At 36.7% G+C, this 13092-nt stretch overlaps 1 protein-coding gene across 4 annotated transcripts in view; it reads right to left on the reverse strand.

The window, feature by feature from the left end:
- Window positions 1-13092, reverse strand: part of Mon2 (MON2 homolog, regulator of endosome-to-Golgi trafficking) — an 89369-nt gene that overhangs the window by 20586 nt on the left and 55691 nt on the right. For all 4 annotated transcript variants that reach the window (XM_048360459.1, XM_048360451.1, XM_048360467.1 and 1 more), the window contains 5 exons: window positions 12322-12497; window positions 8955-9117; window positions 6679-6972; window positions 2365-2563; window positions 1123-1757 (listed from right to left, as the gene is read on the reverse strand). In XM_048360459.1, the coding sequence (XP_048216416.1) occupies window positions 1123-1757; window positions 2365-2563; window positions 6679-6972; window positions 8955-9117; window positions 12322-12497 (1467 nt within the window). The remainder of the gene's footprint in view (window positions 1-1122; window positions 1758-2364; window positions 2564-6678; window positions 6973-8954; window positions 9118-12321; window positions 12498-13092) is intronic.

Genomic DNA, 13092 nt, shown 5'->3' on the forward strand with positions numbered 1-13092 from the left:
CCACTTATTTTTTTTGTTAATGAAGCAGAACTATCTGAAAAAATTTTATACTTAAAAAGAATAACGGTGTATATTGCTCAGTGTGTGTGTGTGTGTGTGTGTGTGTGTATGAGGGCTCTAGATTGTGGGAATACCCAAAAAAGTCTATACTGTTCTCTGATGAAAACCTCTCATTTCCTCTAGGGAAGTCCATAAGTGATTATTTGTAAGCCTAACTGGGGAGAGCTATAAGTAGAAGAGATCTGTTAATTAGAAATCATGATTTGCATTCCTTCAAATATGTATGGATAACATAAGATCAGAATCTAGTTCTAATTTCATCAGATTGTTAAAGGTACTTTGTTGGAATAATTAGCCATTCAGTTGACTTTTTTGCTGTATTTAAATGATTATTAATTATGCTATCAATATGCTTGATAATCTAAAAAACAGTTATTTTGATCTTGCTTCCTAATCTGCATTTGCTTCATTTTTTTTTGCTTTGTTTTCTTTTGTTTTGGGCAGTACTGGGGGAAGTGGGGGGACCCAGGCAATCTCTCTACCATTGAGCTATATCCCTAGTTCCTACATTTGTTTGCTTCAATGATTTCTACTTCTGCAATAATAAACACACACACCTAAAAGCATGTCTCTTTGTGAGATATTTGTGAGAAAAATACTTTCATATTTATCCCTTTTTCTCAGCTAACACATGGGTTTGATTACCCTCCTTTTAAAATATGAACTTCAAGAATTTCTGAGCTAAATTTAAGTATAGATGAAAATTACCAAAATGATAGCACAATATTTATTTTCTAGTCATGAAGGATCCTGCTAAAGTTATGATTATAAATATTATATCCTTTGTGTATAGCTGCATGGACAAAACAAAAATATAAGTTAACTATAAGAGGATTTGGTCACCTTCTTAAACATAAAACAACCTGTATTATCTTTTTGAAAATACTAGAAAATCACAAGCTTTTAAGGTAACTATCTCCACAACCCTGAACTCATCCCCAAAATATACCTAAACACAATCTTGATGATCTAGTATTTATCCCCCAAATATATTGCAGGGTCAAAGGAAAGTCTGGAACACAATATTCATTATTGCTCAGACAGCCACTAAAGTTTCATTACCTTTTGGAGAACGTCTAAAGCTGTAAGCACGGCCTCCTGTAAACTTGTCAGAACTGCTTCAGTGTAAGATGGAAGGATGAAAGGGGAAGCATCTGAACTTATTGGGACTGATACTGCACTGTGCAATATGACTCCCAACTTCTGCAAGTCATCCATGTTGAAACCACTTTTTATGTGTTGGTAGAGAGCTGGAAAAATCTGAATTAAAGCTGTAAGAAAAGGCTGGCTAGGAATAAAAGTCAGTTTATCAAAAGTAATAGGAGGCTTTGTGCTTTCAGATCCAATTCTGTACCAGGTATTCCAGGCAGCCCACCAGAGATTCAGGTCTTCCAGCTCATCAGTAACTGTGGGTGGCTCAGAGCTATTATATCTTCCAAGTCTTTCTCCAATGGAATCTGTTCTTACAAATGGCCTGCTCAGGCCAGGTCCTGATAAGGACCCTATAAGGACAGGCACAGGTACAGGTACATTAACTACAGGTGGTGTCTCAGGCTTATCTGAGTCTCTGGCAGGGGATACAATCTGTAAGATTTCCTGGAAGCTTTTCAGAGCAGCCAGAGAAACTTCATTGTTTTTGCTGAGTGCTGCTGACTGTATATGGTCAAGAAGAACATCCCAAGCTTTTGAAAAATCTCCTATATAGTGAAGGAAAAACAGAAATTAGCATAAAAGGAATTAGCATAAGGAATAAGCATATTCCTTAATATCTAACCATCTATTTATGTTCTAATTTTATTTTCTGCTTAAATTCCTGTAATTTTTAAAAAGAGTAAAAAATATGGAAGTGGTGTTGTAGCTCAAAGTGGTAGAGTACTAGCCTTGAGCAAAAGAGCTCAGGGACAGTGCCTTCATAAGTTCAAGCCCCACAACCTATTTTAAAAAATACTATCAGATACTCAGATACTAAAGTATTAATAATATGAACTATAATAATTAAAACCCAGAAATATGGTTCAACCCTCATGTCAGGACAGCAAGGAGAATGTGAATTTTGCTTATCCCCCTACCCCCTAAAGGCTAGTCTGCAGTAAACTAAATATTATCTCAGTGAAATGAATGGAAATTACTACCCTTTTGCACACATCATACATAAATGCAAAGTCTGTAAGTTAAGACTGATTATTCTTGGGTAGTGGCACTTTATGTGAATTGTAAAGGAAGCTGCTATATGTTCTAAATTTCCTTTAACATGAATAGTTTGTATAACCAAAAAAGAAAATACATACATACCCATACACTTACCTAAAGGTTGCAGTAAATATCTTCTAGTGTTGAATATTCTTGCTACTCCAGCCAAAGTTAATACCCAAGTCTCAGCCCATTGCTTCTCTGCTGTATCCCTTGAATGATGAATGAGAATATTGCCACCACCAGACTCAATCTTTTCTTTGTCTGCAGTGGTAGAAGACTCTCGAACTCGATCCAGTAAATGAAAGAGTACCTAAATATTTACAGAAGTGTCACATATATAAACAGTATTAATAAATAGCTTAAGTAACAGCAAAAGAAACTAGAACGTGCTATAAAGTATACTAGAAGATACATATATGATAGTTTTCTAAATCCCCTAGTAGCACAAGAAACTGGCCCACAAAAGTAACCATACTTTTTTTTTGGCAGTCATGAAGCTTGAACTCAGGGCCTGGGTGCTATCCCTGAGTTCTTTACTCACGGCTAACACTCTACCATTTGAGTCACAGCTCCAGTTCTGGTTTTTGAGTGATTAATTGGAAATAAGAGTCACACGGGGACTTTTCTGCCCAAGGTGGCTTCGAACCCCAATCCTCAGATCTAATCTTCCTGAGTAGCTAGGATTACAGGCATGAAACAACAGTGACAGGCTAACTGTGTATTTTAAAGCTTGTCCTTTAGCTCAGGGAATATGAACAAGTAAAATAAAGTGGATACAACATATGTAACACTTACTGAGTCATGAATGGATCATCTAAAACAAAGGTAAGGAAAGGAAGGATCCAGACAGCAAAAAGTATAATTACAGTAAATATCAGGATTGAGGTTACAACTGAACTTGCAGTTAAAGTTGCTGAGGAAAAAAAAAATCAACAAGCAAGACTTGATTGAAATGTGGGAAATGTTTATACTTCCAGGGGAATAAGAACAAAGAAAAATACTAAACAGAGAAATAAACAGATGGTGTTGAAACAAAAGCCAAGAGAAGAGAAAATTCCTAAGAAAAACTAACAGTGCTAAATACTATCAAAAACTGTGAAGGATGAAACTGGGCAGAGTCTAAGAGATTTTGCGATCAGGAGATCACCTATAGCATATGAACACCCTCGGCAGTTCTCAAAGTGGCTTTGTGAATTAGTAGCATTGGTATCACTCAGGCGCATGACAGAAATGCAAATTCTCAGGCTCCATTTGAGGCTCTAAATCAGAAACTTAAGACAGCAGGGTGGGTAGACATAGCAATAAGACATAGCAATGACAGTAGTAAGTCAGCAATCTCAGCCTTAACTAGTCCGTCAGGTGATTCTTTCACACTTGGATGTTTAAGAGACCCTGGAATAGAGCAAATTCCAAAGGGGAGATGAGGAACCAAAAAAAAAAAAAAATCATTGAGAATTAGGCAACAGGAATATTAAAAGTGAAGCTGTTACAAAGAAAACAGGAAATCAAAGAAAATACTAGTTTAAAAAGGCTAAGAAAGACTTAAACATGTTTGTGATCTGAAGAGGAGTCAAGGGATGGAGGTAAAATAAAAGACAAAAGGAAATAGGGCTTTTACTGTTAAGGGGGAAAAAGCACATATGTATATGTATATATATATATACATATATATGTATATACATATACATATGTATATATACATATACATATATATGTATATACATATGTGCACATACTTACAAATATGTACACATATAAGTTTTACTTAAAAACAAAATGAAGGAAACAGGGCTTAAATGATTTCTTATTAGGGAACATGCTAACTTTTCAAGAAGACACTTTGAGATTTAAGTTGGAAACATAGTTACATACAGTTAAGGTTTACTGCATTGCCTATTATTCAACTTAAGGAATCCTGGACCGTAGGTAAGGCTCAAGTGGAAGAGCGCTAGCCTTGAACTGAAAAATATACTGATCTAAATGCTATTTGCAAAAACAAGTGAATGGGTTTTAAGTAGAACTTTATAAAAATGAAACAGATAGACAAAAAAGAAATTTTCTTTTTCCATTCTTTTCTTTCTTTGTTTTTATTTTTTAAGCAAAGGGAATGGTAACTAACAAGGTATATATATAAAATTCTCCCCAAGCCCCATCCAATCGAGTTTGAACTCAGGTTTGCAGCTTACTACAAAGTTACTCTACCACTTAAGCCATGCCTCTGGCTAGTTTAAGGCTCTGGATATTTTTGTAATAGTCTCTTGAGGTTTTTCCCCAGGCCTGCAAATTGTGCTCCTCCAGCTATACCTCCTGGCAGGAGTGACAGTGTGTACCACCGCACCTAGCTTGTTCATTGAGATGGACTAGAGTTTCTCACCAACTTTTTGCCCAGACTAGCTGAACTGTAATCACTCTAATCTCCACCTCCTGAGTAGCTAGGATTACAGGCATGAGCCACAGTACCTTGCTTTCAACTGATTTTTTTTTTGTTTTTTTTGTTTTTTGTTTTTTTCTTTTGCCATTCCTGGGACCTGAACTCTGGGCCTGGAAGCTATCCCTGAGCTTCTTTTGCTCAAGGCTAGCATTCTACCACTTGAGCCACAGGGCCATCGCTAGCTTTTTCTAAGTATTTTATTTTGAGCTAAGAGTCTCATAGACTTTCCTGCCTGGGCTGGCTTTGAACCAATCCTCAGATCTCAGCCACCTGAATAGTCAGGACCACAGTTGTGAGGCCAACAGTGCAGCATCCAACTATTAATTTTTAAGGTAGCATTTTTAAGAGGATCACTAAAAATATGGCTTAAGTGGTAGAATGCTTGCTTAGCAAATATGAGGACATGAGTTCAAATCCTAGTATTGTAGAAAAAAATAGAAAAATATGACTTTGTATAGTAATAAACATCTTAACTTACTAATTGGATATTTCCAATTGGTTGATAGTCTTTTAAAAGATCCTCAATTTGACTATATTTGAATTACATGCTTATAGTTCCCCATATATACACAGATCTTAAAGGAAATTAAAAAGACTTTCCATGATTTTGCGAGGGATTTGATTATCAGCTGTTGTTTGGCAACTCCTAGGGGTCAGGGAGGGATCAGTAGAAATTGAGAGAGAAATAAGAGATGAAGACAGATACAGGGATGAGGCCTTTGAAATTAACTTGTTCAGCTAAGCACTGGTGGCTCACGCCTGTAATCTTTTTTTTTTGGCCAGTCCTGGGCCTTGGACTCAGGGCCTGAGCACTGTCCCTGGCTTCTTCCCGCTCAAGGCTAGCACTCTGCCACTTGAGCCACAGCGCTGCTTCTGGCCGTTTTCTGTATATGTGGTGCTGGGGAATCGAACCTAGGGCCTCGTGCATCCGAGGCAGGCACTCTTGCCACTAGGTTATATCCCCAGCCCACGCCTGTAATCTTAGCTACTCAGGAGGCCGAGATCTGAGGACAGAGATTCAAAGCCAGCCTGGTCAGGAAAGTCTATAAGACTCTAAGGTCCGATTAATCACCAGAAAACTGAAGTGGAGCTATGGCTCAAAATGGAAGAGCACAACGTGGTTACAGTATATGATTTTGGTACAGTGGGTATTGTATATATGCCTACCTGATCTAGGGAAGGGAAAGAAAAATGAGGGTGTAAGATATCACAAGAAATGTACTCACTGCCTTCTTTTTTTTTTTTTTTTTGGCCAGTCCTGGGCCTTGGACTCAGGGCCTGAGCACTGTCCCTGTCTTCTTTCCACTCAAGGCTAGCCCTCTGCCACTTGAGCCACAGCGCCGCTTCTGGCCGTTTTCTGTATATGTGGTGCTGGGGAATCGAACCTAGGGCCTCCTGTATCCGAGGCAGGCACTCTTGCCACTAGGCTATATCCCCAGCCCTCACTGCCTTCTTATTATGTAACTGTACCCCTTTTGTACAACACCTTGTCAACAAAATTTAATAAAAAAGAAAAAAAAGTGGAAGAGCACAAGTCTTGAGCAAAAAAAGCTTAGGGACAGTGCCCAGGCTCTGATTTTAAGCCCACAACAGACCAAAAAAAAAAAAAGGTCTACAATACAGTATGATAGTACGATTCAAAACATGACAAAGGGAACATTTTTTTTTGCCAAATAAATGGCAATTCTTTTTACAAATTAAAAGTTTAAATGAGGGGCTGGGAATATGGTCTAGCGGTAGAGTAATTTGCCTTGCAAACATGAAGCCCTGGCTTCGATTCCTCAGCCCCACATATATAGAAAAAGCCACAAGTGGCTCGGTGGCTCAAGAGGTAAAATGCTAGTCTTGAGCAAAAGGAAGCCAGGGACAGTGCTCAGGCCCTGAGTCCAAACCCCAGGACTGGCAAAAAAAAAAAAAAAAAAAAGTTTAAATGAAAAAAATTGTGCAAAGCACCTCTTAACTAAAAGCCAATAGCTCCAGTTAGTTTATAATACCTTCCAAATAACAGTGTGCCACGTGGAGTGTTGCAATAAAGTTCCATGTGCTCCAATTGTAGAAAACAGAGTCTGCCCTGCACTCTTCCTGACGGCCGGCCGGGGGTCCACACACAGTTCACCCAATTTTGCATAAAGACACAACCACAAACAATCAAATGGTGGTGCAGGGTGGAAAGGCCGATTTAAAACCATTCCTTTCTCTTCTGCTTGTTTCTGTTGTGCTGCTTCTTCTTTATTTAGCTCTTTTTCAATAGTTTCCCCTCTTTGGAAAAAATAATCTGAAATATTCCACTAAAAAGAAAAATAGAGAAATATCACTTTATCTCACAAGTTTGTTTTAAACATATAAGTAAATAAGTAACACATGATTCTTTCACTTTTCAAAGTTAAACTTTAAAAAAATTACTTCAGAAATTGCTTTCCTAATGGAATAAATTCAATGAAATTATCTCAGAATATGAGAAATTCTTATGTTTGGCTTTTTTTGGTGCCAGTACTGGGCCTTCAATTCTGGGGCTGGGAGCTGTCCCTTAGTTTTTTTGCTAAAGGCTGGTGCTCTAACACTTGAGCCACATCTCCATTTGCAATGTTTTGGGGGGGTTAATTGTAGGTAAGAGTCTCGGTTGTCTGTCTGGGATGGCTTTGAGCCATAATTCTCAGATCCCAGACTCCTGAGCAGGTAGGATTACAGATTGAGCCAACTGGGACCAGCTTTTTTTTTTTTTTTTTTTAATACTTTTTCTGTAAAAACATCTCAAGCATACGCAGAAGATGGAGAATACTAAATGAACTTCAGTGTATATCACCTAGATACAACAAGTGTTAACTATAGAACACATATTCATAGTACCATTATCACCAAAACAAAATGAACAATTCCTTAACTTCATTTAGTAAGCAGATTTATGATTTCACACAAAAATAAGCATCTTCACACATGCCTATGACCACTCTCAACCTCAGTTAAATGATGTGTGAATTAATGCAAGTTATGCCAATGATAAAATATAGAGGATTCAATACTATGAATATACATGTAAAACAAAAGAGTTGATATCCACAGTAATTTAATTAAAACTAAACTAGCCAACAACTTTTGGGGGGGCAATTTTTATACACAATGTACTTCTGTTTTAGTTACCATGATTAATTAAAAAAATTGTTTATACTAGTTCTGGGTCTTGAACTCAGGGCCCAGGGTTGGTACCTTGGCTTTTGTGCTCACTTGAACCACAGTTTCACTCATAGCTTTTTGTTGGGTTAACTAAAGATAAGCATCTCACTGACTTTCCTACCAGAGATGGCTTCAAGCTATGATCCTCAGATCTCAGCCTCTGGAGTAGCTAAGATTACAGGCATGAGCCACTGGTGGGCCAGACCATGATGATGATGATTATTATTATTATATTTTTTTGCCAGTCATGGGGCTTTGTCTCAGGGCCTAAGCATGTCCCTGGCTTCTTTTTGCTCAAGGCTCGCACTCTGCCACTTTGTCACTCTTGCCACAGCTCTACTTCTGGCCATTTTCTATATATGTGGTGCTGAGGAATTGAACCCAGGGCTTCATGTATACACACTCTAGCCACTAGGTGATATTCCCAGCCCCCATGATTAATTTTTAATAGGAAAATATTAATTTATTTAGCTCATGTGAGAAATTTAAGTTCTAAAATTTGAGTTAGAGCATAGAGTAAAAGATTCTAAACTTTATTTTAATGTATATACATATATATTCATATATAGATCTATGTTTATTTCACATACTGTTAATATGCTAAATTTCATTATTTCCATATTCAACATATGTAAAATAAAACACAATAGAGTTCAATAATTCAACAATTAGCAAGCATTAGCATAATCAAAACATATGCATGTGGAGCCTGTGGCTCAGAGTGAACTCAGGGACAGCATCCAGGCCCTGAGTTTATGCTCTATGACTGGAAAAAAAAAATTCCTAAGTTTTGAGATGGGATGTAGCTCATTGGCAAAGCACTTGCCGAGTAGGCTGGTTTGATTCCCAGCACCAAAAAAAGAACAGTATACTTGTTTTCAGCGTTTAGGATCTTCCACTACAATATGCTGTCTCTTAATACCTATTATCAAGCTTTATTTGTTGAGTAAGTAGTCTGTGAAAATGTTAAAATAATATTTAATACAAGTTAATCTTCACACTAAAGTCAACTAATGATTTCTCTTGTATACACTGTTGTTGGTTCACTTAATCAGTAACTTCTAAAATATACTTTCATAAGAAGAGCAATGATACTTACTAATAAACCTATTGAAGTTAAACTAATGTTCAGTTCTTGATTATGAAGTCCAAAGCTACCTGCAACATCTACAACTATCTGTAGGCAAGTGCAAGGCATTGTTGGTAGAAAATCTGTCACAACCAACTGAAGACACTGAAATGCAGTTCGGATCAAAGATTCCCTAAAAAGTAAAGGAAATGCACATTGAAATATTTAAGCAGAAAGTATAAAAATATACAACTTAAAATAATTTGAACTAAACAAAATTTTATTTTAGAATTCTAACAAAGACATTCTGTCCAATATAGACAGTATTAATATTTCAACAATCATTTAAATGTAAAAAAGATGCTTATTCAAACAAACAAAAATTGTAAGAAATAAAAATATTTTGTTTTCTCATTCAGTATAACATATTTTCTATTTTTAAATATTTTAATTGTTACTGTAAAGGTGATAAACAGAGGGGTGATAGTTACGTAAGTCAGGTAATAAGTACATTTCTTTTTGAACAGTGTCTCTCCTTCCCTCGCTCTTCCCCAGTTTTTCCCTATGGCCCACCCACAAGTTGTATAGTTCATTTTCAACACAGTGTCTAGTGAGTAGTGAGTCTCACCGCTGCATTTGTTTACCCTTGCTTCCACCCTTTCTGTGCTCCCTCTTACCCACTGCAAAACAGATAAACTTAAACCAAGACAAGAAGTAGAGAAAATAAAAACAGCAACAAAGAAAAAAAAAACACTTATCTTGTTTCCATTTCTTGGAGTTCATTTAGATAAATATTATTTTATATGATTCTGTGCACATATTGAACCTTTGTGATCCTCTCCTAAGAATAACATTCTTTGGTGTCACTGTGTGAATGTCTAAAGACCTGTATAATTATTTATCATGTCCCAGTGTATTTTTTTGTCTTTTACTACCCAGTGTGTTTACTTGTAGATTTGAAAATGTGGTATATATACACAATGGAATTCTACTCCTGCATCAAAAAGAATGATATTGTGCCAGTCATAAGGAAATGGTAAGACCTGTAAAAAATTATATAAAGTTAAGTAAGCCGGGCCCAAAGAAACGTAAGTTCCATGGTTTCCTTCATTTGTGGCAACTAGAATGTGCCTAAAAATAGATTTAAAAAAGTGTTAGAATTATATTATTTATATTTGTATTTTGCACCATTGACCAAAGAAAAGACAATGAAGAAAACTGGCTGAAGCTACTTTACTCTCCACTGTATCTCCAATAGATGACATGTACTTTAGCATATGTTAATATACACAAGTTAGACAGTATATGAAAAAAAGTTCCTCATTCTTTTGTATCTGTATTTTCCCCCTATCTTCAAAGGAATATCAAATTCTAATATAGTCTGGGGTAAGAGAACATTGAATTTTAAAGAGGAAAAAAAAAGTATTTAGTCTTGAAAAACAATTGTAAATAAAACAAGACCTCGAAAACAACAAAAGACCTTTATAATAACCACCCCTTACTTCATGCTTATTATGACATATATTAAGTGTTTTACACATATAAACTCATTTATCCTACTTTATGTACAAGCAATTTCAACTTGGTGTAAAGTTGGTCTCTTTCATCATGACTTTTATCATCTCAGTATTTTGTACTATCTAAGGAAATTTGTTCCAACGAATATTTAAGAAACAACTTTTCTTAATAGTCTGAGGCATATCAATCATCTAAAATCTCTGCAGTTGACATCCAGACTGTGATTCCTATTGCAAAATTATAAGATGCATATTCCAATGCCTACTACATCTTTCTTTACTTTCTTTTACTCCAAATTTGCTTTTCCTTGTGTCTTCTCTATTTAGTTATTGATACTACCATCTACAAATTGCCCACGTCAGAAATTGAGGTTGTTCTTGATTGTCATTTGTCTCTTTGGTCAGAGTGTCAACTATTAAATAGCTCAAACTCATCTCTTATTTCTAGAGTGCTTTCTGTATTCCCACCCTCCTTTCATGCCGTTGTCACCATGCTGTCAAATACACACCAGATCACAGCAATCCTCTGTTTAAAATCCTAAATTGCCTCCCAAATGTATTCAAGAAAAATCCAAATAGCTTATATAAGCTCCTTCATTATTTTGGTTCTGCCTTCTTCCCACTGTAGCTTTGTTTTGTGCATATAACAATGTCCTTGCTTGGAATCTACTTCTCGGGCAGGCGCTATTTATCTGTGTGCTGAGAATAACTAGTAAGCATAGCATTTGGAATATACTAAGCACAGAGTAAATTATAATCAACAAGCAAATGAAAAGTCATTAGCGCTATATATATGGAGTTATGCCCTAAATGCTATTTCATATCTTACCAAATACTTGCTTAACAATATTAAAAATCCAATTTTTGAATGTGCTATAAATTTGTTAGCTTGGTTTATTTTTTATTATAGGCACTCTGTATTCTAATATAAATGTCAAGTAAGAAGCAATGTCTGTAAGAAGCAATTAACTTTAAGTTAATACCTAAAAATTCCTTGTAATCATTTATTTAGTTAGAAAGTTAAGAAAAATTATTATATAGATCTTAGACTCAAGCAGGAAGAGCATACATAAAAAATTAGCACTATTAGCTGGGTGCTGGTGGTTCATGTCTTATAATCCTACCTACTCAGGAGGATGAGATCTGAGAATGGAGGTTTGACCTTAGTCTTTTTTTTTTTTTTTTGGCCAGTCCTGGGGCTTGGACTCAGGGCCTGAGCACTGTCCCTGGCTTCTTTTTGCTCAAGGCTAGCACTCTGCCACTTGAGCCACAGCACCGCTTCTGGCCGTTTTCTGTATGTGTGGTGCTGGGGAATTGAACCCAGGGCCTCATGTACACGAGGCAAGCACTCTTGCCACTAGGCCATATCCCCAGCCGAGAATGGAGGTTTGAAGCCAGACCTGGCAGGAAAATCAATTAATTACAGAAAAAGTGGGAAGTGGTGCTACAGCTCAAGTGGTAAACATGCTAGCCTTCAGCAAAAGGAGCTTAGGGACAACACCCAGGCCCAGAGTTCAAGACCAGGATTGGAAAGAAAAACAACCAACCCCACTATTGCAACATTTTAGGATGGATTTCCCTTCCATTATTATTGCACTTTTTGTTTTTGGTAGTACTGGGATTTGAACTTAGGGCCTTTCCTTGCTAAGAAAGCACTCTTGCTTAGCCATGCCTCCAACCTTTCTTGTGCTGGTTATTTCTGATAGGGTTTCACTTAATCCTAGGAGTGAATTTATGTGGTAATCTGCTTATTTTAAAACTTTCTGTCATTGCTTCCACTACAGGTTTCATAAATTTTTTGGCTTAAGATGCTTCAAATCACATTAGTCACTGGTGCCGGGCTTTCTATTACTTTTTTGATATTACTCTCAATCACTTACCCTTGATCATTTCTGATTGCTCCCATGACTCCAAGAACTAATGGCCATCCAGGGCCAAGACTGTCTCCCTGGCTCTGCAGGATCTGCAACACACATTCTAGTTGCTTGAGTCTTATATCTGGATGGTTAATATTGGACATCTCTTTTAATGGGTTCAATAAAAGCAACTGCAGCCTCTGAAAGGGGACAAGAAAGAGAAGTAAACAAAGACAGGAAGGTTTGGTTTTTCTCCACTCTTTTTTTTTTTGGAGATAGAGTTTTCTTGTGTTGTTCAGGCTGGTCTTCAACTCCTGAGGTAATGTGATCCTCATACCCTAGCTTCCCAAGAGCTAAGAGTTCACCACTGCCCCTGTTGCTTACATTTACCTCCATCAGATTACTGTGAGAAATAGAAATTTATTTTACTAAAATCAACACTATGATTCTCCTATCAGTAATCGTTAGAGGTTGATCTTTAACAGTCATCATTAGTTGTCTATTTTGTCATCTATATACTTTTTTTTTTTTTGCTGGTTCTAGGGTGTGAACTCTGGGCCTGGGTGCTGTCTTTGAGCTTCTTTTGCTCAAGACTAGCATTCTACCACTTGAGTCACAATGACATTTCCTTTTTTTTTTTTTCTGAATAGTTATTGGAAATAAAAGTCCAATGGACATTCCTGCCCAGGCTAGCTTCAAACCATAATCTTCGAGATCTTGGTCTCCTCAGTAGCCAGGATTACAGGCATGGGCCAGGGTGCCTGGCTACTTTTTAAATTAGGAGTATAAAAAAAG

Source organism: Perognathus longimembris, chromosome 1 (assembly GCF_023159225.1).
Source record: "Perognathus longimembris pacificus isolate PPM17 chromosome 1, ASM2315922v1, whole genome shotgun sequence".
In the NCBI taxonomy this organism is placed as follows: Eukaryota; Metazoa; Chordata; class Mammalia; order Rodentia; family Heteromyidae; genus Perognathus; species Perognathus longimembris.